This window comes from Clupea harengus, chromosome 15 (assembly GCF_900700415.2).
Source record: "Clupea harengus chromosome 15, Ch_v2.0.2, whole genome shotgun sequence".
NCBI classification, from domain to species: domain Eukaryota; kingdom Metazoa; phylum Chordata; class Actinopteri; order Clupeiformes; family Clupeidae; genus Clupea; species Clupea harengus.
The window spans coordinates 21292889-21320449 of NC_045166.1; the positions used below are offsets into that span (position 1 = coordinate 21292889).

At 42.5% G+C, this 27561-nt stretch overlaps 1 protein-coding gene across 1 annotated transcript; it reads right to left on the minus strand.

Moving 5' to 3' along the window:
• Positions 1–16953: 16953 nt before the first annotated feature.
• On the minus strand, positions 16954–27197 carry bmf2 (BCL2 modifying factor 2). Its single transcript, XM_012828461.3, has 4 exons — positions 26898–27197; positions 24180–24380; positions 23224–23468; positions 16954–19918 (listed from the first exon to the last, which is right to left on the minus strand). The coding sequence occupies exons 2-4, from the start codon at positions 24355–24357 to the stop codon at positions 19802–19804; spliced, it is 540 nt and encodes a 179-aa protein (XP_012683915.1). The 5' UTR covers positions 24358–24380; positions 26898–27197; the 3' UTR covers positions 16954–19801.
• Positions 27198–27561: the final 364 nt, after the last annotated feature.

The following is a 27561-nucleotide window of genomic DNA, read 5'->3' on the forward strand; positions in this document are numbered from 1 at the left end:
CTTCACATGTTAATACATTTTAATAACCATCAGGAAGAATAAAGTAATAGTAGGGTGTAGGCCTCTGCACTGTATTTAAAAGTATACAACAGTAGACATAATTATACTACTATGTTTAAATATTTGTTTATAAAAGTCATGAGTATGTGTACAGCTACATTCAATGTCCACTCCTTCAGACTGCAGTAAGTCTATGGTAACAACATCAAACTCTTAAAGATTGTTGTTGTTGTAGCCAGATGGACCCACAGAATGAACCTAAGTGCAGAGTGTATTGAACAAATCAAAAGTCATAGTCAGCAACTCAAGCAGGGGTAATCCAAAATCATAGTCCAGACAGGCAAAGCAGAATTCAGTTCACACATTTGATATTTTAGGAACATTACTTTAGATTTGAAAGGGCTACACGAGAGGTAAAAAAATAGCACAAGTAATTAGTGGTATCCATGAGCACAAACCACAATAGTGTGTAAAAATAACCCCACCACCTTGCGTTACATTTCTAACCCTTAATCAATGAAGGCAATGAGAAGACCCGTTACCTAGTAGCCAGAGACTTTTTCAAAGAAATCCAAATGCTCTTTATTAACCTCACAAGGGGTATACAAGGGGGATGGGGGGAGGTTGTGCGGCAGAGGGGGAAGGGAAACAACAAGTGTTGTACACAGCATGCATTTGGTAGATGTACATAATATATATACAAACATCATATGGTATATACATGATACAAACAAAAACAGCTTATTGGGTATACACTGTGCTCATAGGGTTACTGTTACAGGAGTAAGGAGAGTATGAACAGAAAAACATGTCGTGGTGGCAATAATATATACAGTATTGCATAGAAATGCTAGCATAGGGTATGGGGTAGAGGAAGTGTACGGCAGTGCGGGGGTGATGGGTGCATTTGGGCCGAGGGTTTCTACAGGTTGATCGGGTGGAAAGACTACAGCAGCGTCCCATAGCGAAGATAGTCTAGACTAGGAGAGAAAAAAGAAAAAGACAGTGAGTGGGTAGAGTTTGGCTGTATGTATGATGTAAAGCATGATCAAATTCATCTAACTGTTATTCCTTAATGACATTACAAAATGAGGAAACGGCTACCTGAAAATCTTTTGCTATCTTCTTATAGCCTTCTCCTGCTTTGTGGGCATCTATTATTTTAATTTTAAGAGTGTGAGGCAGCTGCTTAGAGTAGCCCATGGCTGTGGATTGGGTATTTTTTAAAGCTTTGAAATTTGTATTACCTGGCCTTTCCTATCAATGATTATGAACAAGCCATAGTCCTGACAAGCTAATTTAGGTCTGAGACCTGCAAGCTTAAATCGCTTGGGGTACCCAAACTTTTTTATGGTGCTCCTTTCCTTTTTTTTTTACTAATTATACAAAAAACAAAAATAATACAATAATCTTGCTTAAAATGTTGAAAATGTTTCATCTTTAACTCAGTTCATCAGCTCATCTTCTATTCACTTATCTATTCACAATAACAGAAATGATGGCATGGGGTGCCCACACTTTTTCATGCCACTGTATGTCTTCAGATTTGTAGCAAGGGTTAATTACATGGCCATTTATTGTTTTGATCGTGGAATGTTACTCCGTGAGCTGGAATGTCATGGAAATATTCAGTCATGTTAGCGTCTCGGACAGAAACTATGCCAGGGGCGTAACTTTGGACAGTGCAGGCAGTGCGGTTGCACTGGGGCCCGTGGGGAGGAGTGGCCTGTAGGCAGATTTTGTATCAGCTTCAGCCCGTCACTATTCACATAGGCCTGTCATCAAATATGCATGGAAGATTACCATATGCTATATATGTCCTTGAAATGGCAAACCTATGTTCGTCATGGTTGTCATTATTTTGGCTTAGCCAATTGACAGCTGCGTTGCTGCAGTGTTAGAGTGGGGGTCGATGTCATTTCACTATGCTTTTACAGTTTTTTTTCAATCATTTTCACACTTGTCTCAATACCATGCCCACTTTATCAAAACTCTTCACACGGTGGGCTTTACAAACACACGCCTCAGTATAACCTTTGGTGTAAAATGCACTACAACCACCGAAACGCTGCCATGCTGCCATGCGTATAGCATATGCTCTCTCCCATTCAACTACTTTATCACTCAATCTACAATGAACTAAAAAACACAGACAACTTGAAGCATTGCAAAATGCATATATTATGTGTTGCTGTATCCTCTATGGTTTAGCCTGATGCCACCTCCCCCCACAGTCCAGCTGCCCCCTTGTGCCCCACTCACAGCTGACTGGGGACACCCCAGAACACCCCAGCCATTGCCCACACCACCATTGCCCCCAACCAGCCTAGCTCTCATGCCTACACTGCCCCCAGCTTACACTACACAAACCCCTAGGGGCCAGGGCCACACTCCATTGCCAGCCCAGCTTCCCCAGACAGAGGAGGGGAGTGTCGTGTCAGCTGTGCGGGGCATATGGCAAGGAACTGTGGCAAATACTGCTACAGTTCAAGGACATCTTTGGGCACACTCATCTGATGCAACATGACATAGACAGGGGCGATAGCCTGACCCTCAAGATGCGCCCACGCCTCCCTCAGCTAGCACGCCAGGACAGACAGGGTACTTTGGGAGATGCAGCAGGCAGGCATTGTGGAGCCGTCTGACAGCCCATTGGCCGCCCCCATCGCCATGGTCCCGAAGAAGAATGGTCAGTGGAGGTTCTGCGTGGACTACAGACAGCTCAACGAGGTGACAAAGAAGGACTCCTACGCCTTGCCACGGATTAATGAAACCCTGGATCAGGTGGCAGGGTCAAAGTGGTTTACATTACTCAACCTCTGGTTGGGATACTGGCAGGTCCCCCTCTCCCCCTCCGCTAAACCAAAGGCCGCCTTCTGTACAAACCGCGGACACTGGCAGTTCCAAGTCCTTCCTTTTGAATTGTGCAACTCGCCTGCCACCTTTGAAAGGCTGATGGACAAGGTGTTGTCAGATGTCAGGTGTGTGTATACCTGGACGACATCCTGGTGCATGGTCCCACCTTCCAGGCTGCTCTCCAGTCTCGGTTGCATGTGCTGGAGGGCATAGCAGCTGCAGGCCTAAAACTCCACCCAGAAATGTACCGCTTCCTGCAGGGGTGTGTCGCTCCTCGGGCACAATCTGGGTGAAGAGGGCATCGGCACAATGGACGACAAAGTACAAGCGGTGAGAGAATGGCCCCCGCCCACAGACCAGCAGCAGCTGTAAAGCTTCCTGGGTTTGGCTTCATATTACAGGAGATTCATGAGCGGCGTCTCCTGTGTGGCTGCACCCCTGTTCCGCCTGCAGCACAAGGGCAAAGACTTTGTGTGGACCAGTGAATGCCAAACAGCGTTCACCTTTCTAGAGAAGGCCCTGTGCTGGCTCTGGCCAACCCCTCCCTCCCACTCATCCTGGACTGTGACGCAAGCGGGCAGGGAATGGGCGGGGTGCTGGCACAGTTAGAGCCAGAGGGAGAGAGAGTGGTGGCGTACTACAGTAGGACCTGCAATAAGCATGAACGCTGCTACTGCGTCAATCTGAGGGAACTTTTGGCGGCGCTGCCGTCCATTAGCCACTTTAAATACTATCTCTGTGGCCTGCCGTTCACTGTTAGAACTGACCACTCTGCCCTCCAGTGGCTCGTGCCAGAAGGACAGGTAGCACGTTGGGTAGAGGAGCTACAGGCCTGTGATTACAGGGTGGTGTATAGGGCGGGGGCCCGCCACTCCAATGCCAATGGCCTGTCCCGCCGACCCTGCAGTGCAGACGGGTGCCGCCACTATGAGCAAGGAGAGGCACGGGACCGCATGGTAGATGCATGGTAGATGCATGGTAGACCCTTAAGTTTTGAACTTTAATTTGCCTAATAGTTGTTTTACTTGCCACAGCACTGCATGGACCATGTGTAAGAGATTGAGTTTGTATTAAATTATATAAAAATAGTTGTTTTACTTTTCAGTATGCCACAGAATTGCACAAACCATGTGTAAGAGACTGAGTTTGTATTAAATGATATAAAAGTTACCCAAATTCTCTGAGAAGAACAGCACCCACATCTGGCCCTTTTCAGAATAAGCTTGAGGACAGAATGCAATTACAAGTGATTTCCTGCAGGAGGCAGCGTTTTGGGACTATGAATGAAACGGTGAATTGTCTGTCCGTGGAGTTTATTCTTGTAAAATAAAAAATTGGACTTTGAATGGACTTTTCAAAAGAATGTAAAGTATTTTCCGGTAAAGAAACATAATGTTAGATGTAAAAGACTGGATCCCGCTTTATTACACAGGCTGAACTGCAAGGTCTATTTGGCATGATGTCACTACTGATCAACACGGGGGCTTTCACCTGCTCCGTTTGAATAAAGTGACCATGACATAGTGTTGAACTTCATTTAAATGCTGATCATCTTTTAAAAGGTTATTTAAGAAATTGGGGTTGTCATTTCTTTTGGAAGTTCTCAAACATCCAGCTAAATGTCACAGGTATTGTTTTGAAAGCCACGTAATCTAGTGAAACATATTTTCCACTAAAGAAACATAAAGCCTAGTGTCGCGTTAAAAAGACTGGGTCCCGCTATTTTGCTCAGGCTGCACTGCAGCGTCTATTCACAGGCGCGATCCCACTACTGATCGGCACGGGGGCTTTGACCTGCTCCGTTTCCGGCCTGGGTCGATGCACCCCTCCTTAGACAACCTGGTGGTCCCGGGCTCCCCCAGGAGCACCATATCGATACCGAACTTAGTGCGGACACCCGATCGGCATAGTCCGCTACAGCCCAGAACCCCTGAGCTCAAACGGTCCGCCAGTCTCAGCCTCCCAGTAGCTTGGATTACAGGCGCACGCCACTGCACCCGGCGATAGAGAGAGGGATTTGGAGAGTACTTCAAGGTACGCTGCAGTGACGTCACTATTCCCTGCTTCTCTTTTTCCGAGCAGTAGAGATCGCCATTGTCCGTCATTTCGTGAGATCGGTGCATTTAGAAATGTATGTCTGTAAAAGTTATAGGTAGCCTACATTTTATGGCTAAATGACCTTTTGTGAAAATATTTGTGTTGCTGCATTCCTCACGGCATTACAACAATGAATTTAGCATATGACAAAGAGGCCTAGTTCTCTAATTTGCTTTATTTATTTACCACCAAAACATTTGTTGACATTCTGTTAACTGAACAGTGTACATTAGGCATAGGTATAGTGGACAGGACTCACAAAAGCTTTGGAATCTTTTCATTAAAAATAAAAAGAATGAAAAGAAAACAGGCGGTTCATTCCTTAATCGTAGCCAAAAATGGATAACCGGGTTGTGTTTTAGTTTTAGACTTCACAACCTTGAGGGCTAAGAGGTCAAACTTAGAGTTTATGCTATTTACCTCTTTTGTGAATCCTTTCCCGTTTTCTGCCACTACCCATGGCCATGCAACAATGATGGACACAAATCATGTCAAGACTGACAGCAATGTACCAAAGGTGACCAAAGCTCGGGCTAAGGCCTGCGGAAAATACCAAGAGTGGCTAACATGTAAATATGTCAGAATTGCTTGAATTTGTTTTACTAAGAATCATCTCCACAGTGGAGATAATAGCTCCAAATGAAATTATAAGCCAAAATGATTTGTTGAATGTGAGAGGGTCACAAACTGACTTAACTTATAAAATGTATGATTTATTTGCAACAATTTGTTATTGACTGGTCTGATCCATTAATTGATTCCATTAAAAATGTTCTAATATAAGACATACTGGTACATTCATGCAAAATGAATTGTTCTGAAGAGCTAATCTTATTTATGAGATTTGTTTAGGATGCTTTTCAATTAATTTCTTATTTTTTATCTAGGGCAGATTTTATGAAATCACAAACTTACAAAATCTTAGAAAGGTTTGTGAAGTGATGAGATATGTGTTGGTGCCATTCACTGGCATCCTCTCACGGCTGTTATGTGACCATGGACCCTGCCAATAAATCTGTTTGCCACCACAACAGTCTGACAGGACGGGGGAGTACTTACGTATTTGTCAATTATGAAGTCTCTCAGACAAACACAGACAAAGAAAAAGACACAGTGGAGATAATAGCTCCAAATGAAATTATATGCCAAAATGATTTGAGTTGAATGTGAGAGGGTCACAAACTGACTTAACTTATGAAACTTATGATTTACTTGCATTTTGCAACAATTTGTTATTGACGGGTCTTATCCATTAATTTATTCCATTAAAAAGGTTCTAATATAAGATATACTGGTACATTCATGCAAAATGAATTGTTCTAAAGAGCTAATCTTATTTATGAGATTTATTTAGGATGCTTTTCAATTAATTTCTTAATTTTTATCTAGGGCAGATTTTATGAAATCACAAACTTACAAAATCTTCAAAAGGTTTGTGAAGTGGTGAGATATATGTTGGTGCCATTCACACTGGCATCCTCTCATGGCTGTTATGTGACCAATAAATGACACTGCCAATAAATCTGTTTGCCACCACAACAGTCTGACAGGACGGGGGAGTACTTACGTATTTGTCAATTATGAAGTCTCTCAGACAAACACAGACAAAGAAAAAGACAGGGTCACCAAACTGGTTTGTTACAACTAACCTCACACTTATGCAAGTTAGATATCCAAAAGTAATAAGACCTCAAGGGAACTATGTTGGAGTTCAGTCAAAGCTAACTCTATGACCTCTAAAGGCTAGAATGCCTTCAACAAGACAGAAATGGCATGATTTAGATAAGCCTCCTCATTCTGTCTACCAGCGCAGGTGGAAGTGTCTGCCCAGCTGGGTCAGACTGTGCAGCTTTTGGCTACAGCATTACAATGACTCAGCCCAGAGGAACAGGAGGGGTTTTTCTTTTTTAACTTGGGCCTGTCTCAGTAATGATGCTTACCAGCTGGTGCTTCAAATTTAGTTATCAGAGATGTTTGAGAGAAGCAGGGAAGTTCCCATGCTACCTTTGGTGAAATCCTGCCATATGTGTGTCTGCATAGTATGGGGCGAGCTGCAGAGGGTGGGTTGGATATGGGCCTAATGGGATAGCCTGACTATACTTTTCATCTAGCATGTCTTTTTTTTCCAGTCAACATAGATACTTGGGTAAAGGTGGTCATGCTGTTAGGTTGCTATAGTCACTGTCAATAGTCCAACGTGATTATTGAGAAACAGTATATTTTGTTTGATTTTGACATATTGACATGGAGTTCGGAGGCTGAAACCTGTTCAGATTGACCTCTGACCTAAGCTGCTATGACTGAAGGGATGTTTGTCTTCTGGTCAAACTGTTCTGAGATTCACCACCAAAAATATTTCTAGTCCAAAGGACATTGTCATCCTAACACTATGAGTGCACATGAACAGAGTGATGTCTTGGGAAGTGACAGCATGGACCATCCAAATGGTGCTACTGGCTTATTCCCACATAGATATTACTCTTCTGAAGAATCTTAATGTTATTATCTTCACTGATTAAGTCATTCATGTCAACAGATTTATATGAATGAATCCATTAAATAATTTATGAGCAGTTTACATAATATCACTAAACCTGCAGTCCTATTTTATTGTGATGACATAATTAATGTGGCTTTATTGGTTAAAGTAGGCTATAAAGTGATTGTACTGTACTGTATCACCTCCATTATTATACTGTAGCACTACAATTGTTGAAGCAATGGAGAAAAGAAAAGTTCATTGTAGGCTTGTTTACTAAATCTGGACTTTGAACATCAAGATGTCTCTCACCAAAGGGTAGACAGGCTGTGATGGAGTTAACTTTGACGGGGTGACAGGGCTGGTGAGAAGGTTTGCTGTTTGTGTGGTGGCAGAAGGCTGAGAGCTGAGCAGTGACCACCTGTGCAATGTGACAGACAAGTCTCTGTAGGGGTTTTCTGTTGTGACAGAGCCTTTGGCCAGCCATGTGACTGTGCACTTAGTGTGATATTTCAGCACAATGGTCAGATTGTTAGATTCAGCGTTAAATGGAACCTTGGGATGCATGAGGTTATCAGCCTGAGCTCTGCCTTGTTGTCATTTTTAGGAAATTGGGCAGAGTACTCATAATAAATGTTATTTTCTGAAAGACAGTTGATAGCATGTCTCATATATCTTTCCCTAGTAATTGTAAGCAAACACATACATAAAATGCAAATAATTGAGTGTGCCTGATCTGGGAGCTCTACTAGGTGGACTCTACCAATCCACAGAGTGTGCTCTGTGTTAGCAGTGTTCCTAACAATAGAGTTAAGAATAAGTCCTGAATCCTCAAGAAGTCAGGATGTGTGCTACTTGACTGACTTCTGAATTTGAGCATAGACATGACTGATGGTCCTGGTGTGTGGCTATGCTTATTTCTCATAGCAACACTCAACGAGCTCAATGTGACCACACTGTGTTAATTCTCTGGGGCATTTTAACAGGGCTTTTAAGAGCAAGGTCATGACTGTGTTTATCACTGTGACTCAGTACCTCATTACTGCAGAACAGGGTGCTGATTTAGTCTTAATACAGCCTTTTCTAGCTAAGAGCTACAAGCATCACCACTGGCATTCATGAGAGTATGGGTGTTTCCCCTCTTTCCTCTGTGTTAAAATCCCCATATTTGTACACACACTCTAAAATACACACACAGTGTTTTCTTTCAGCTTAAGGATGAACATGCAAAGTGTATATGCATTCCTCTAAATGCGTTTGTTTATGATGTTTGATGTCTGTTACAAAATGTCTGGCACAACTTGCACCATATTTACATATGAAAGGGAACAGCTCGTACAGTAGACTGTGACACAGTCTGTAAAGCTTTGCTTGTTTACTGGGACAGCACGTGTGCATAACAGGGCAAGATAGGGTAGCTGACACTGAACCACATTGTTTTGTTTACACGTGGCTCTGGTAACCAGGGATGATGACATTCTAATCAGCCCCCGGTGCAGAGTGAAAGGGCATTTGAATGAAACAGCAGCTAGGTGTCTAGGCTTTGTCTCACTACGGTCTTGGTTACAGCTCAGCCGATCAGAAGGTTTAATGTGCACCAAGCCTTGGCAGTCACCCACAAAATGCATTAAGGCTTAATGAGATGAATGTGTGTGTGCTAACATCTACATCATTAATGATGTAAGTGTGGCAGAGTCTTATTAATCATCGTGTGATTGCAAATAGGTTACACGTGCGACAGAGCGACATACATTTAGATACAGGACAACATAAACAACCACTGACCCATCACTAATGATTCAAAGGTCAAGAAAATGGAACACGTCCAACTCTGATATCTGGAGCCGTCACAGTCTGAACTTGTGACTCAATACCCTTAACATATTAGATGCCCTAATGTGAAGGTTCATGTCATGCGGTTCATGTGTTATCTGGGTGTGAGTGAATATCGCTGGGCTTAAACTGATCACATGCTAGCTCACATTGGCCTCGAGTCTTGGAGTGAATGGAAGTGAGTGACCCTGTGAGAACCTAGTCCACATTCCCTTAAGGAGGTTGTTTGGAGACAGTGTTGGCAGATCATCAGTACAGCGCTCAAAACGTGGCCTAGAATTTTCTCATAAGCTCCAGAATTCTGACCAAACTGATTGAAACACTACTCAACAAAAAGCTTTTGTTAATAGCATTGTCTCTGCTTGAATGGGAACCAGATTTGGTCTTCTGTACCTCTTAAACCGTCCCAAGGTGACCCTATTTGATGTCCACTACTGCTGGACCTTGTTTGAGCCCATCTGTGTTCTTGGAGCAAACACCATTGACTTGTGCCAAGGACAACACGCCTTTCTGCTTGCGCTCTAGGATTTTTTGATTCAGCACAGCTTTCCCACCCCACTTTCATGGCAAGCAAAGACAGCTCCATTACTCCTATGTGGGAATCTGTTCACCACCACAGAGACCTGAGGCAACCCAGACTCTCAGCTGCCCTCACGCAAACGGCCATGAATCGCGGCATGTGATGGCGAGACCCTGTTGCTACATGTTGCTACAAATACCATTTAATGCTATGAGTGTGATTTGCCTTGCGCTTGATGATACAAAGATTTGATCTGTTCTTGATCTACATCAAACAGGGAATACAGTGGTAAATGCATGTTCACTGATTAGCTATTTTCTTTGAGAGCATTGTTTGAAGCAACATGGCAATTTGTTTATGTAGACATTCTTTTAATGTATTCATGTATGTTCCAGTAATAAAAACAGCATTGCTAGAAGCCTGAGGTGAATTTGTTGTGAGGCCCCAGGACCTGGTCATTATATAACTAAGCTAATATATTTGAAACGCGTTTGCAGTCATACTTTGTTTGAAATACATAGACATGGAATAGAAAATAATATATCATTTCAGTTAAATTAGGATCTCATAATCGCACATTAGCTGGAAAGGCACTGATGTTTTTCACCCTCCTTCTCTAACCCTCCACTACAATAAACTCAAAGTCACCTGCTCTATTTGTTCAGTATCCAGCAGGTGAGTCAGACTTGAGGTATGTCTGTGGCTGACAATTATTTATTGTGGTGTGTGAGAGAGAGAGTGAGAGAGTGACTGACTGAGTGTGTGTTGACATGTTTTTGTTGGATAGCTTACCTTACCAAGCTTCTCTTCCCAAAAGTAAAAACACAGGGAACAGAATTTTTTATTTATCTCTCCTATTTCTTTCAAAGTCTTAAAATGCAGCCCCTTAGCTCATTGAGATATATTTTCTAAGGCTTTGGGTCTCATTGATCAACTCATTACATTTCAAACCTAAATCATTCATTTCTCATGTTAAGCTTCAGTCAAACACATTTGGAAGGACTGAGCAATTATGTAGATTGAAGATTGAATCACATCCAAATAAACACAAAAAACGTGACAGGATTAGAAAGAGATTTAAAGATGCTTAAAGAAAGCACCACCCTGTTCTCTCAACATCTATGTATACAGCATTCACAGTTTGTAATAGGCTCAAGATCTCTACTGAAGTTAGAATGATAATGAACTCATAATGAACTCATTGTCTCTGTGCAACCACTGTCTCCCCCCCCCCCCCCCCGTGCCCCCCATGCGCGCCTTACCCCACCCGCTGGTCTGTCACTGTCTTATCACCCCTCTGTTTGTTCGCGCTTGCCTGAAGATTGTATGTTGGTGGTGCCCCGGGGAAGAGGTGTAAATCCTGTTGGACTGGTTGAGCCTGTTCCTCCAGACATACTTACTTCCTTGGGCTTTTTTTCTCTGAAGACTGCCCTTATCTGGTTTTGGTCAGCCACACAATGTCATGAAGAACACTACTATATTTAGAAATGGTGACTGCGCTACTGTGTTTGTTTGTGTTTATTCAGATAGTCATATGACACAGGGAAAGAAAACGTTACTCTGTCATCTCTCTCCTCTCTGAATGTTATGACATGAGTGAGTGCAGACTTCAGACTGAGAGTAAAGCTCCAGTAGCTACCTGTCAGTGCAGCCAATGACTGTCATTTATTCATTCAGTCTTTCATTTTACATTTTACATTTAGTTATTTAGCAGACGCTTTTATCCAAAGCACCTACAAGGGAGAGAACAATCAAGCTACAAGCAATAGAGACCTAGTGTAACAATAAATACTATTTTACATAAGAAATAGAAAAGAAGGGCAGAAATGTAACTGCTGTAAGTGCAAGTTAAGTACTAGTAGAAGTGCAAGTTAGGAAGGGAGGTGCTCTCTGAATCTTTCATTCGCTGCCTTTCATTTCCAAGGAAAACCCCCATTTGAGACACAATTTGGTGACATAGCACTCTGATGGTGTAAAGGCTTACCTCATTGTGTATATTTAGGAGGAAGTTTACTTTTCCACAGACTGATACATAGGGAAGTCATTGGAAGAAAAGAAACATCATATAATAGTTACACACAATAAGTTTAACTATTTGAGTGAAAAAGTACATGGTCCTCAAACATCATTGTATCAGATGCTGTTAGAAAAGTGTTGGCAAGGTCATGTGTGGAGTCACTTTTGTAATTCACTTTAAAGTATTGGCCCAATTTACTCCCTGTGAAACTTGTGTTTCTATGAAGAGATAGTCATCTACGCTAATTGTCAGCATCAATAATGAGATGTGTGTGAAGAAAATAGGATACAACCAAGAAGGTCTGAGTCAAGCAGCAGTAATTCAAGTCAGATGTCCACCCGTGAGTTTCTCCCTATTGGCAGGCTTTCTTTCCCTGGCTGCCAGTATGATGAACCCCTCCGTGGGTCTTGACCCCTGGAGATACATGTTGCCTTGCCCGGGCGTGACCTGGCGTGCGTCTGTGCCTGGCTGAGGTAAGCTCTCGCCAAAGCCAAATACCTCTATGTTTATGGGGTTGAGAATACCAGCAGATGGATTTGTATTTATTGCTTTAAAAGGTGGCATCCTGCCATTTTTTTAACAAATCATCCATGTTGCTTCACCTCTTTCAAAATTCATCATTACATTTGTTATTACAATCTCAGCGTTTAATAAAGAAGTTCACAACATACTAGAACAACACAGGAAGTACTTTGGTGTTGGGGAGAAAGTTATAGCAAAGTGGTCAGTGCAGGTGATGTCGACACACAGATGACTAGCCTGTCAGTGACTAGCTGCAGGTCCACGAGATCAAAGGCCTTAAACTTGTTGAGTAAATTGATCTGTAACTGAATGTCTTGGTGACAAAAATAAGATACCATCCTCCATTGTACACACTTCTTTGAGTTGAGTTGATTTGGTAAAGGCTGACTCCACCTTAAATGGCTCGCAATCTCTATCTGTCAGACACTAAAGAGTAGTAGAAGGGGAAGTGAGATGTTGGTTTTCTTCAAGCTTTAAATCCCCTGCTTCAGCTCAAACTATCAGTCAATGCATAAAACAGGAATACTCCACCACCTTGTAAGGCACATATGGATTTATGTCCTACAATAGTTTAACACAATTGCTGACTATTTTAATGAATGTGTATGACGTGTTCATTAATCACTGGTGTCAAATCAGAGAGTTGTTTACATGAAACAGGTTCATGTTTCATGTTCCTGTCATGTTTCAGGACCTGGGCAGCGAAGGGGCAAAGGACATCCAACAACAGCCCCAGCTAAGGGTATTTGATGTTTATGAAGCACGCACCCCAAGGGCATTAGGTTTCCTGTACTAATTCTCCTCCATTCTGCAGTAGATAGGGAGTGGGGGCATCTGCTGCCACATCCAAACATTGTTTTTGGCACTTTTTCCTCAGGCTTCTCCAGGCGAGAATGTCACGAGGAGTTATTCTCGTCCTCTGGGAAATAGATAGCTTGAGTCAACACGCTCAACAATGCCCCTGTCCCCAGGTCTCCAGCTGTGGGGAGGATAACAATGACTGCTGACTGACACGTCTCCCGACAGTGAAAAACAGCCCTGCTGGGGTCGTACACTTTCAGTGGACAAACTCGGGGGTTATGAGGCTTCTGACAACCTGCGTGCCCTATCCAGGCCTAAGGTCAAAGTGGCCTTTTGTATTCGGTTCCCTGGTTCCAGTTTCACATGACACCCTGCCATCAAGGAACAATCAGACAGGGGTGAACACGTATGATGTGTGCAGACTTTGTTTTTATAAGTTGGCTGTGTGATGATACGATTATTAACTTGACAACTGGAGCCACATAGTCTTTATACTCTTCATCAATAACTACTTTTTTTCACTGTAGTGGAAATATCATTTTGGACACATTCAAACCCACTTTGCTAATTATATTGATTAAATGTTGAGCACATTCATGTATCTTCATATGTTGTATTCATCTAATCTTATTCATAACTTAAGCATTCCCATATTTTTACAGTGTACTTTTGTATCTGCATGGTATAGCTTACCATTGCAGGTATCAATAACCTTGTCTGGGGTACTAAACATTATGAGATTCAGCTAAAAAGAATATTTGGCAATGGCACATCAGTAAGATTTATGTGTGCTTTTTTGCTCCTTCTCAGGCTTCTTTAAGCCCAAGGCCAGATCATGATAACTGTTGGCTAAACTTATATTTAGCCATTTTATGCACTTAAATTGCTGATATGTAACATCTCATTTGTGCATCCAATGCATCCAGCATTGGATGCACAAATGAGATGTTATATATCAGCAATAGCCTTCATCTGCCCTGGCAGCATTTTGTTAAACATGCACTTAAATTGCTGATATGTAACATCTCATTTGTGCATCCAATGCATCCAGCATTGGATGCACAAATGAGATGTTATATATCAGCAATTTAAGTGCATGTTTAACAAAATGCTGCCAGGGCAGATAAGGCTATTGACTGTGATTTCTGCTGTTTATTAGCGACAAAGCCAGAATATGCACTTTAAAAGCGCATCGACAGTATCCACCTCTAAAAGGGTATGAATAGTTTTAATTCGTAGGCCTATTTGTGTGCATGTGCATGGATGAGCACCAACACCAAGGTGCGTGAGTCACGACCTGCTATCCCCTGTCTGTTTTGAATTACACAGTGCTTCTCCTCCGTCTCAATACCTCCCAATTGTCACAGGGGGCTTCGCTGCCGCTAAAGAAAAGAACGTGTGTTGACAGACATAATAGTCTGTGCCTGCGCTTGGGGTGCCCCTAGGGCATGTCTGGTGCGCGTGCCTGGTCTTGGCTCCGGGTGAGGTCATCCTTCTCTGTGCGCGGCAGGAGTAGCTCTCTGGTCAGGCCGAGGAGGCCAAACACTCCCGTTCCTAAACTCACGGGCTGCAGGGTGGATTACTGTGACTCACGGTCAATACCCGCATCGTTCTCCCATAAAAGATGATCTGCATGTTATGACAGCAGGCGCAAGACATGTGTGGAAAATCCCAGCGAAAACTCCTATGAAACTGTGTCAGACCTGTAAGTCTATAATTAATATGCGCCATATGATAACTATTTTTTAATTGGTAATAGTCATGGGGTTTCCGATATGGGACCCATTTTACATCCTCATGTGGGCATACATATGAGATTAATTTTGTTAAGTAAGATATTATCTAGTTCCCAATTTAAATTAAATAATAAACTGTGCTTAATGAGTTAATGAGTAGTGAATGACATTGAAATTGTAGCTCAATTAAGCGCACACATTATTTAGTGACAGTGTGATTTACATATACATTATAATCCCCGAGATATTCTAGCTGACAAAACAAAACCATTTGTTTCCATGGAGTTTATTTACTGTGCCGTAACACAGTCACTGATCTGTTTGTTGTCGTCCAAAACAAAGACTGTATCCCCTACGTCAATGTAAAGAAGCGGTCTAAAAGAAGAGCTCAGTCTGACCACTTTGCAGGGCAGTATCGGTTGGCAGAGTCTGTCAGCAGGTAGCCCTGTAAACAGAAACCCCATTGTCTGACTTTGCGCTGAGCAAAGCAGTACCTATTGCCCCGCTCCTCAAAGCTATAGCCTGGTCCCCGAACACCACGGGGAGATGCTAACTGAGGTCGGGTCATTAGCAGGCTATTTGTAGAAATACCAGGTGTTTAGTTAAATAAAATAAAATCTCTTGTCTATGACCACAATTAACTCTTTTAATTGCTCTTAATCGCTGTTAATCATGTTGGTAAGGTTTTTTTCTTTGTGATCGTATCTAAACTCAGTATGTGGAGAAACGTGGCCAAACTTGATGATAGTTGGTCATAGTAGGCCTACATGTCTGAACACATTATTGTTGTCCAGTACCATGAGCACTCACTGTTATGTGCTTCTCAGCATGACTTATATTATGCGTATATTATACATGACTGAAAGGTGTTTAGTGGATTGACACAAGTACCATGGGCATTTACACTGTCCACCAATCACTGTTTTGATCACATTGATTAGGGATGTATATGCTACCAAAGTGCTACCAAAATATCTCGTCCAACTGAATTACATCCACTAAGAGTAATGTTATAGAATAAAAATAACAACACACAAAAGATTTGAACCTTTGAAAAAACTTTTAATGAAAAATGACAATATTTTCCCATTGAACAACAAAAATGCAGGAAAGGAATGATTCATAGAGCCAAGCTCATATGTACAGCATATTGCACTTGAGAAACAAATGTCCGTTACTTCCCTCACCAGTTGGAATGGAGTGGACTCGAGAACCAGAAGTACACCGCACCAGACAACAAAGCAACACCGCTATCTCACTTCTGGCATACAGTAACTGTCAATATGGTAATGGCATCACTAGCCTTTGCAGTTCCCTCCATGATTGTCACTGTCACCCCAAATTATCACTGAAGGAGAACTCCTAAGACTGTGGTGAGATGGCTTCTCATTTGGTGTCATTTGGTGCTTGGGGTTCCTCTGGTTTTCAGTCTCTGCAGCCCTTCTTCTCCCATAGTACAGATAGCGAGGCCAGACTATAGTCTCCCAGAAAACAGTTCATGCTACTGTCCTCAACAGGGCAACACTTTGTACAGCAGTACATGCCAGCATTCAACTGTTAAGACAGCACTCATAACATGTCATTTGGATGTAATCTGAAGGCATTGGTTAAAATTCATCAACTCATTGTTTCACTTTAAGGATTTGTGACGCGGATCAGACTTTAAAGATTGTCAGACGTGCGTTTTCACAAAGTTCACTGAACAAGACAGGAGACCTGAAAATGACATTCAGAAACATTACTGAACATTTACTGAACTGATTGCCTTTTTTGTGAGTGGGGAGGGGGTTAAGGAATAAATGATTTGCTGTATTGCCCGTAACTTAATAACATTACCGTTTCAATTCAATTACATCACATTCAAAGCTTTTAAGATACAAATTTCAGAAGTTATTCACATGCAATTTTAGTTTCATAGAAAACTTCAAGTGAGAGTCACAATGAATGAATCCCAACTTTTTCAATTTTTCATTTTTGTTTTGTTTTTTAACTAAAGGATATTCTCATAGAAACCTGCTCTTACTGGAAAGTTACAAGTAAACAGTCACTCTTGAAATTCCCTGGATTTTTTTTTTTTTTTTGGGGGGGGGGGGGGGGGGGGGGGACAAATCATTTTGAGTTCAAAAACTGAACTGACACTGACAACTGCCTTTTAAAGGCAAGCATGACATAGATTCACTAATAATAGGGGGAATTTGGAGAGAGGACACAACCTGGACAATATGAACCTTCCAGAAGATAATACTGAACATATTCTTACTTTCCTGTCTAATTTTGACAAAAAGAAACTGACTAACCCTCAGTAGCCAGATGGCATTGACTAAAAAACTGTTTTGGGCCAGGTGTACCCCACAACATAGAATTTCATTAAGTTTATCCAACACTTCTACAAGGTTGTTTGTGAAAGTAAGAATAGAAGGTCAAACTCAGAGAACACAACGAGGTATAAAAAACATGTCTTTTTTTTTAAGACTTTCCGGTGCACAGTTGTCGCAGACGGTCTTTTTGATATTACAGTTTGGGGCAAAAGACTGTGGGCCATGGAAACTAAGAGGTCAAAATGGACAGGTGACAGCATATCGACATGAACTGTTTAATCCTGACTAGTATCCGCCCATTCAAAGCCTTGAGATTGTTTTGTCTCGCGTAGAAAACGAACTGCAGAGACAGGCTGATTGTGTTGCTGGTCTGCTGGACACAAGGCACATTTGATGTCTTTTTGATTGTCTATAGTTGTTGTTTTTTTTCTTTCTCTGACCCACAGTTGTTAGAGGCACACCAAACTTCGCACACTGAATGCTCACAAGGAACCGGCACATATCCAGAAATTCAAATATATAGTAGCACTGAGCAAATATACACCAAATAAATTAGAATAAATTATTTCAAAGAAACTACAATGACTTGATGCAAATAATATAAAAAAACATGAGAGGTTGAGAAGAAGTGACATTTGGATGAACACAGAGTACGTGCTGTGAGAAGGGAGAGCTCACACACAGCCTTTCCATGAATGGCTCAGTGAACACAGCATCACAGACTTGAGACATTTCTCCTAACACCCTGAACACTGCTCCATTGGTAAGCAAATTCAAAGCTAGGGGAATGTACAGGAAATTACATCATAACTATGTGGGCTTAAGAAACCCATCTCTTACAGACTGAAATGGTTCAGTTTAACCAGAAAACTACTGGACTGGGCAATGAAGGATGGAATGTTTAAATTGGGATGAGATTAATCTCTGTGTTTATCCAATGTCATTCAGTCTTGGCTTTACAAAAAGAAAGTTGAATGTTCGGAACAGTGAAATGCTTCCCAAGTCTAAATGTACCAACCCCCTGAGATTTTCTTTACAGAGGCAAGTTCACTTTTGTTTTTGTTTGTTTTTGTGTCTGACTCTTAACAGGTGTTTTACACTACTGAGAACTTGTGACTAAGAATAAGAAGCTAAACAAACATATCAGATGTCTTCAATTACTTTTGTAAAAAATATCTCAATATAAATGTCATCTTCTGTTGTGAAATCTTCATAAAACATTTTCCTCTGCTATTTCATTTAATTCTTAACCTTTCCCCCCCCCACAGACGGATGATTGATCCAAAGGAATCTGACGTTATTTGTGCCGATCTGACTGCAACAGCATTTGATCTCTAAGGTTTCCAAGCAACCACTGGCTTCCATCATAGCCACATGGCTCCGGAGGGCCAGGCAGGGCTTATCCGCTCGAGTGCAATTAGACCCGTTGAAGGAGTGTTCAAAAAGACTCGTACAAATAAAAAAAAAACATCCTTTTGAACGTACATACACTCAGTTGTGTACGTGAGTTCAATGCAAAGGCCAAGAGAACTTGTAAAAGTGGTCGAACTGTGTCATAACCGAACGATAGCACCTTTAAAAACCACCACAGGTTTAGTCTGTTCGATTTGTCATCTGCCTTTTTTTTTTTTTGCAAAATAATTTTGTGCTCACAGTAAATGTTCAAAATTTCAAAATTCATTTTTTTAACTGCTTCGTCTCAGGTAAGAAAGAGCATTCACAGAAAATGTTTTCAAAAAACACATTTTTGTTTCTCAGTGAGAATTCACAAGACAGTTCTTATTGTGGTTACAAAGGCTGGCCTAGGCCACAATTGACAAGACAGGGCTATATAAAAAGCGTACGTCTCCCGGTCTGCTCTGTATAAAAAGACCAGCATATTGAGACCTTAAAGGTCCAAATGGATCCAGGTTTAAAGACCGCTGGCAGATAAAACGCTTTCAAGATACAGGCAAAAGGAGAGTTGAGAAAATCTCAGTCAACAGCCACTGGCAAATAAGTCAAACTGACCTATTATCTAAGAACAATTCAGTACCACAGAAGAGAAACCTGTCCAAATAAGCCAGCAAGGAACCGTACGCAACTATGGTGGGATCAATAGTGCACTGTGGTCATTTCATAAAGTTCAGATGCTTCAGCACGGGATCTCCGCCAAGCTTTCCCTTCCTGTTCTTCTATTCCCCGATCGCCACCATTTTTTGTTGTTGTATTTCTTTCCCAAAGTCATTCCACTGCTGCAGGAAGTAGTAAGGCAATAGCTGAACTATCAAAGGTCCTTAACGGTGAAAATATGAAAATAATAACAAAACAAAAAAATACGTTTCAACGTACTGAACAAAATACTTTATCTTACATTTGTTTTTTGTTTTGTTAAAAATAGCTCTTCACACAGAATGGCTTCTTCATAAAGTTGAAAAACAAAAAAACGAACCAACGAAAAAAAAGATTCAGTCACCGTCCTGCGGTGACCGCCAAGTTCTTCATCCCCACCCCTCCCTCCTCTTGGTCAGTCTTGTTAAGTTATTTATTCCATCAGTTCAATCCAAACCCGTCATAAAGTCATACAGTGCCATCAGAAAAAAGTCTCTTAGGAGTGTGGTTGAGTCCCCCTGTGGCCCCCTCTCATCTTGGGTTGCCTTGTGGGGGAGGGGCCAGGTCTACCCTCTGGAACAGGTAGCTGAAGACAGTCGTGCCCACACGCCACCACAGCGGCAGATGATCTCTTTGGTGTCTGGCTAGCTGCAATGGGACAAGGAGAAGAGACAAGTAGACATTAATACCTTAACAACTCAACTTAAAGTGCTAACAATACTACAATTGACCACTGATAACCAGATACCCATTTCCATATTGAGGGAAAGAAAACATATATTATTACAATACTGCTCATGAGTGACAGTAGTCAGGGCCATCACTTCTCTCTCAAGGCTTAGGTTGTAAAACAGTTGAAAGTATTATTAGTTTAATGTAAAAAATTATGTTGTTTGAAGTGAAGTGGTAATCCAATTCCGTACCCTTCACGGCAACTGAACTTCGCATTCTGTTCCACACTAACGTGTTGTATTCAGATAAACGGATAAAATAGCAGCATGTTATTTGAGGCACATGACGTACCCATACCCTGGAGTTATTTGTTCTATGCAAAGTAAAAAAAATTCAAATAAGCACTAATTTCTAGGCCAAAGACATCACTGGTGTGTCTAGACTGTCAACCTCCAGAGACAGTGTGAGTATTGTCACAACAGCGGCTTTGTTTACCGGCCTGCATGGCTCTGTGTCAAGTCTATATCGCCTGTACAGGGGGACACGACTGATCGGGTTCCTGACTACCACAGACAAACCACGGGCTGAGAAGAGGATACTTACTAGCCCTAAAGAGGATTACAGGATGACTCTTTACATCAAATAAAACATCAAACAATGCTTCCTGTCAAATTAAGTTGTTGACGAGTCCTTTCTCTTTCTGTCCTAAGTGCACTGAGGGGAAGTCTGTTTGTGCCTGAGGGGAAGTCAGGATCAGTGTTTAATTAAGGAGGAATATTAAGAGAAAGCAGACTGTCAGTGGGATTAAGGGGGGTCCCCTGGGGCTGGTATGTCTGGACTAAACAGGGAGAAGCTGTCTTAAATGAAACGTAATGGCTGATTTGAGCCGATCATTTCTGACAGAAGAACATGGATTTGTTTTGTTTTTCATCCTACTTGCCGAAAAATTTACATTTTTAAAAAGGTTTAAAATGGGGCAGAGGACTTCAGGGCTGGGGAAATGAAGACGATCGGGTAATTAGGAGAGGGCAAGTGAAGAGCTCTGAAATGTGTGTGTGTGTATGTAGGGGGTGGTCAGGGGGCTCCGGGGTTCGTTAAGCAAGGTCCCAGTGAGTCAAGCGTAACACAGCTTATCTCTGCTCAATCACGTCACCGAGGGCAAATGCTTTTGGAGACTGCTTTCTGAGAAATACATAGAGATTTCATCATTTGGCCTCTCTCTCTCTCTCTCTCTCTCCCTCTCTTTCTCTATATCTCTCTCCCTCCCTCTCAGTCTGTTTCTCTCTCCACAAATGGGGGGTTACATTGAGAGATTATCTGAATACTGCACAAGGAGGTGTCTGACAGAAATCCCTCCTGGGAGTAAGACTTCCCTGAGTCCTGCAGTCAGTCGCTGCTCCACTTCCCCACCACCCTGACTGCGTGTGGACATCAAGGATCTACCCCACCCCTTCCTTCCCTCCACCCCCCAACCCCTTGCACCACACCAACCCACCCCCATCAACCCTTGCCTGTGCCTCGTGTTGCAGGGCGTTGCGTAAGCACCTCCCCTTACTGCACCAGAGTACTTGGAAAAGAGGATGGAGGAGTTTGAAGTGCACATTAACTGACTAACCTATTATGACCGGCATAGATAAAAAAAATATTTTCTGTTGTTTTGTTATCCAGTTATGCTCGCGACAAAGCACTAAGGAAGACCTCTATTAGATTTTGACACAAACTGGTAGTTTACAGTCTTACTTTGAACCTCTTGAGATACATCCATCATGGCAGTTAGTAGACAAACATGTGGACAAAGACAACGAGAGAATCTACAGCAGCTTAAAATAACTCAGTGGCTTCTGTACATAAGGGGCCTCTAGCACACACACACACACACACACACACACACACACACACACACACACACACACACACACACACACACACACACACACACACACACAAAGACACACTTATGCATACACACAGGCAGTCATGTATCTGTCGGAAGATCATTTCCAGTGAAAAGCAGTCTAAACACTGAAACAGCACACCAGAGTGACTGTGTGTAAACACAGATTTGCATCTCACTCTCCTCGGTTACCCAAACTCACTTCACGCTGGACCCTTGGCGATAAAGCCACTCGTATCAACCAGACACACCTCATCTGCTAACACTGAATTGGTAAAATATTTACAACTGCTGATAACCTCCTCGGTGCAATAGCAAGAGGCCAGGACAAGGGGTGATGGTGAGGTAATCCAATATGCTGAGTGCTTTAGAAATGAGGGGTGGGAAACGGTAATGAAAACTGGGTAGACTCAAGTATTTTCATTACAGTAATGAAATAGAATAGAAATAGAATAGAAAAGCCTTTATTGGTATCAGTGTGGCCTTTAGTCCTGAGTAGGAGAAGAATACATTTTCAAGCTATCCTGTTCTTAATCACAGCCACCTTGACAACAATGATGAGAACTGCTATGCGTCGAACTGTAACATTTGACCATTCAGCGACCATATCGCCCTCAGTTAGCTGCCCCTGGTTAATTACCTATTTATAGGGACCATCACAGGGTACAATGTTGGTATTTTCTCTGGTTTACATACCAGGACAAGCTCACAGCTCTTTGAGTATGCGCCAAGACATGTGGTTTGGTATGACTTATTTTAGCCGCCCTCTTTGTGGTCAACTCCCTTCTTTGCACTTATGCAGCCACAAGACAAGAGTCCTACAGTAGGTGGCCTGGCCACCTGAACCCACCTAAAGCCTTCTGAGCCCACTCGAAGAGCACCACTTCACTCTTCTCTCTTTCCTCACTGGAAGACTCTCATGGTGGTGATGTTTTCATTTAAATGTTTAAGAGAATATTCATTGATTCCATATATGGCATTAAAAAAAGACAAACACCTGAAATGTTGACACACAAACCAGACCTGACTGGCATGTGGAACTGTTATTTGGGCGTTTCTGGCGCGCCCTTTCACCTGAATATTGCATATGCGCGCAAACAACATAGTCTCTTTCTCTCTTTGTGTATGTGTGTATGTGTGTGAGTGGGTGTGTGTGTACACATTCTTACATTACACAGTCTTCTATTTCAGGAAAATGAGGTCACAGCAGTGAGTTCAGTAGTGTCAGGTAAACATTACTCAGCAGGGATAACAACACTTCAGAAGCGTCGAAAAAGACAACCATGATACAGCCCCTCCCATCATGCCCCACCCCCCAAAAAAAACACAGCCCACCCAAACCCCACACAGCCAGCCCATCCTGGCGACACACCGCACACTTCCTTACCAGCTGCAGCTGATCTTGGTTGAAATGGTCCCCGATCTCGCGCAGCTTGCGCCCGATCTGCGCCTCTACGCTCATGTGGGCCTCCTCGGCCAGCCCATGGGCTAATCTGGGGTCCTCTTCCCCCTGCTCCTGCTCCTCCACCTCATGTCCCTCCAGCTGCGGAGCGTCCCGCTCATCCTCGAAGCCCCCGAGGCCCCGGGTGGGCTCAAAGAGTGCGGGGAAGTGCCAGCGAAACCCAGCGTTGCCTGGGAGAGAGAGACACACACGCACACACGAATTAGCATGAGCTAGCCCGTCACAATGCTGGACAATACATGTAAGCCAAGAAACCAACTCTTTTACTAAATCTTAAAGACTAATACTGCTGGTATTCACCCTTTTAGGGAGGATGATGGGTATCTGTTAAAGTAGGATCAAAACAGTGTGTTTGGTCACAGGCTGAATTTTCAAGAAACCAAAGTTTTATTTTTGATCACAATATTGACTATGCATGAAACTTTCACTGCGTGCTTCTGTTGACCTATGAAGTCATACAAGACTTGTTAGGCCGGTTCTGGCTACTTCTAATCCGATTGTGTACAAGAATTCCCTGGCTTCCAGACATGTTCCCTGACAACCATAACAATAACGTCATAAATCTGACAGTGAAACGTGTCTCTCTTAGGGTAATGACAGTAAACAGGGCAATCACATTCAGGTTATATCACCCATCCAGTTGAAACTGGATCAGCCAGATAACCCTTCAGGTAGACCAGCTAAATATGTAATGTACTTCTGGACACTAAACTGATTTTTGAGGCTTCAGCTGGCTAAAACATTTGGAAAGATCACATGTAGATGTTTTGAATTTCAAGTTTCTGGCAGGCCATGTACGTGAAGAGACTACCAAATTCACACATTATGCCACAGTAATCCATTCTGTTATAATACTATCAAGCATGAGAAAGTAAGCGTACCGCGGAAGAATGGCCTGGGCTCTTGTGCTAATCGGCAGGGCAGCATGGCGCTCCCTCTCCCTGGAGCCACGGCAGAGCTGTTTGTCTGTGTGGTCCGGTCCTCGAATTTAACGTCCATGAAAGGGGTTCCCCAGCAGCGCGAGATAGGCCGAAACATGTCGTCCTCTTCATCGTCCATCAGCAACCTCAGCGGTAATCCCCCTGGAAGGATCAGTATGTATTAGTGTGTGTGTGTGAGTGTGTGTGTGTGCGTGTGTGTGTGTGTATGTTCATATTCAGTGGCTCTGAGGCCAGGTACTGCCCTAAAACATCTTAACAGTTATTATGGAAAACACACTGTGTCATAATCCCTCATATCCAAGATGAAATTCCCCTTTGTTGGTCCGGCATTATGGACCAAAGGACGCACCTGAATGGCCAGGCATTACCTCATTTAAAAGGATTGCATTGTTGGGCATCCTGGCCAAGGCTGAAACAGACACGCGTAAACAAAAACCTCAGAAGGGTCAGATGATGTCACCTCTCGTGCTTCCAATGCAAATGATGGATAATGGGACTATCACCACGGCATTGTAAGACAAAATTTGGTGATCAGTCCGATTACCAAAAAAGAAACTTTTGTCTTCCGTTAAAAAACAACCTTCTCCATCAACATTTCTTCATATATCCGACCGTAATGGGAATAGAAATTACATTCAAAAGCAATCCTCTTAGACATAATTCAACCTCTGTTGATCACTAGGGGCGCATCTATGGTGTTTAAGTCTTATCGTAGCACCATACCCAGAGACGAGTGTGATATTACAGAGAAGAAATATAAGGGAGAAACAACGAGTGCCATGATGCATCATGGGAGATAAAGTCATTTCTGCAGCCATTATGGAGTACATGCTACAAAGCGACAGATTTGACAAGTTCCTCTTGCTGATATGGCAAACTGCAAGTGGCAGCAAAAAGATCTGCCTCAGAGGCACTTCTCCCCTGCAAAGACCCTATCCCCCACTCCAGAGAAGTGAGGTTTCCACCAGCCCTCATGTCCGACAAAATGCATATATGTCTGTACTCTTTCACAAACACACACTGAAGCATATAAATCTGCAAAACAGTTTGGATCTCTAAATGGACAATAGTCCTACCTAATTAAATGCATATATAAAGAAAATTGCATGCATAAATAAAAACATTACTAAGTCAAGGCACAATGATTCCTCACACTGCCTACCAAATCAACCAACCAACCAACCAATGCATGCTTTAATAAAAGGACCAAGCAAGTGACTGACAGTAGAATAGTAAAAAAAAAAGTCTTTCCTCTGTGTGGAAAATGTGTGAATCACATATTCTTTAACTACAAAAAGTACCTATACAATGTACAAAGTGTGCATCTAGGCTAAAATGGGCTGCTGCATGACCTGTTTCGTTATAACACAACAATTAAGTATCTTTCTGTGTTATCTTGCGTTATTGCACCATGTTTTGTACAGAGGGACGAGTTATTTGGGACCATTGAGAAATAAGATGAACTGTCATAGATATAGTTCTACCTCAGTTTGATGATCTCTTTACTGTTTAAGTAGTTTATAATGCCCCAAAACCCCGCTTACCCAGCAGGTGCGGATTTTTCTGTACCGCCTACAGGGGAATTGGGGAAACTGTATCTGCCCAGCGACAACTTAATGCTCCCCCTACCGAATATTTTGTGCAATAGCATTCTAAACTCGACTCCGAGCACGCTTTGGGGTAGAGTGACGGACTTGGAACATGTCTCGACAACCCCCATCGACCAGCTGAGATGACAACAGTCATCCGCACAGCTGAACTGCCCAATAACTTTACTTTCAAGTAGTTATACAGTTAAGTAGACATCGTCAGCATAAACTGAGCAAGACATTTAAAAACAAAATGCACGTTATTTAGCTTGATTTTCGAATAGCCTAGACCATCATTTAACCCATCTTAACACGTAGCCTAATCAACTGAACATCACATAGCCGACATATTATTCAGTCAAACTGCTTAGATTCCAAGTTGATTTAGCCAACATATATTTTCTACGGAACGATTTCACAGTGATGTATCCTAAAAGTGTTAAAATCGTAACTTGCTGCCACTTCGTTACAACTGAACAACATCGAACAGACGTCGGCGCTCCACTTGATGACTTCTGAGTAGAGTTAAAAGGGATAGCCTACAATGCTACATGCACTACTAGCCCATCACGGCTGCAACATTTGGCGTTCCGAACCACCCTACACGAGTAGCGACTCGTTTGACATGTTGTGACATGCCAAGGTGTCAATGGGGGTTGACGACAAGTGATAGCCTACCCCAAGATACAGTCCGATCTAAGATCCTGTACGCTTGCACACAAAATATGAAAAATAATAATAATGAAAAGACAGCAAAGTGGTCTGTTTGCCAATCATCCAATGAAATACACCGTCCCTGCCTTTCAGAGTATATGCGACGAGTTTTCGTTACAAAATATTTGTTTTTCAGCTGGCCGGGGCAATGTCCCCGGCCAAGTATCTGCAAGGGACGTAACATTCTGCAGTTATACAGCTACAGAAACAAACAAAAGTGCAAGTAGGCTACAGTCAAAATCATTGTAAGTGTTATTGCGTCCTCGACTGACATGCGGACATTTATCATTCTCATCTGATCATCTCGGACAGTGGTTCAATCGAATAATGGTCTGAAAAACAATAAGACACTCACCGCCAGTTGACAAGACGTCTTCCGTTATTGGGGGTATTTTGACCTTTTTCACGATTTTTTATCCTGAACCGAAAATGTGTAGCCTGCTCTAGGCGCTTCTTGTCGCACTCACACCAATGTTGCCAACCTGAACTGTTGTGGGGGGCGAATGTTTTTTTGCGAGTTCGCCGTGACAAATCCCGCCCCGTGCCAAATACGTCATTGTAGTATGGTAATAGTAACGCTAAAGACGCGGCAAGGTATCCGTGCATTTGGAGGTTTTCAGCACACTGCAGACACTGTAGGCATCGCCGCTACCTGCTAAAGCCACATAACTTATATCTGGGAGAACTGGGTTGACAAATTCATTTAACTGATTAAAGGCAAAAGCCTACTTGAAAGCCAACAGAAAATCTCCATCTCACGGGCAGTGGGCTCTCTTGTGTTGCGATTCTCACACAGATTTCTAGACATAATCTAACCTGTGGATGGGGGCGTTGCAGTATATATCTAGGAGACAGTATCAGGATTATCATTAGGACATTCCCTTAGCCTAATAATGTTATTGAGGTCACTGACCCACCGAAAGTGAGATCTCAAACAATTACGCGTGTGGCCCTTTAAGTTCGCCTGTGAAACTGGTGAGGCATGGCCTAGCCAATAGGAGGGTTTGTTATGATCCCGC

What these genes read in the sequence shown, in the direction of transcription:
- bmf2 (XM_012828461.3), bottom strand. Translation starts at nt 24,357, where the DNA reads ATGGACGATGAAGAGGACGACATGTTTCGGCCTATCTCGCGCTGCTGG. An exon ending in GCCCAGGCCATTCTTCCGCG is followed by an intron (nt 23,469 to 24,179) that starts GTACGCTTACTT and finishes TCTCTCTCCCAG; the next exon opens with GCAACGCTGGGTTTCGCTGG. An exon ending in ACCAAGATCAGCTGCAGCTG is followed by an intron (nt 19,919 to 23,223) that starts GTAAGGAAGTGT and finishes GTCCCATTGCAG; the next exon opens with CTAGCCAGACACCAAAGAGA.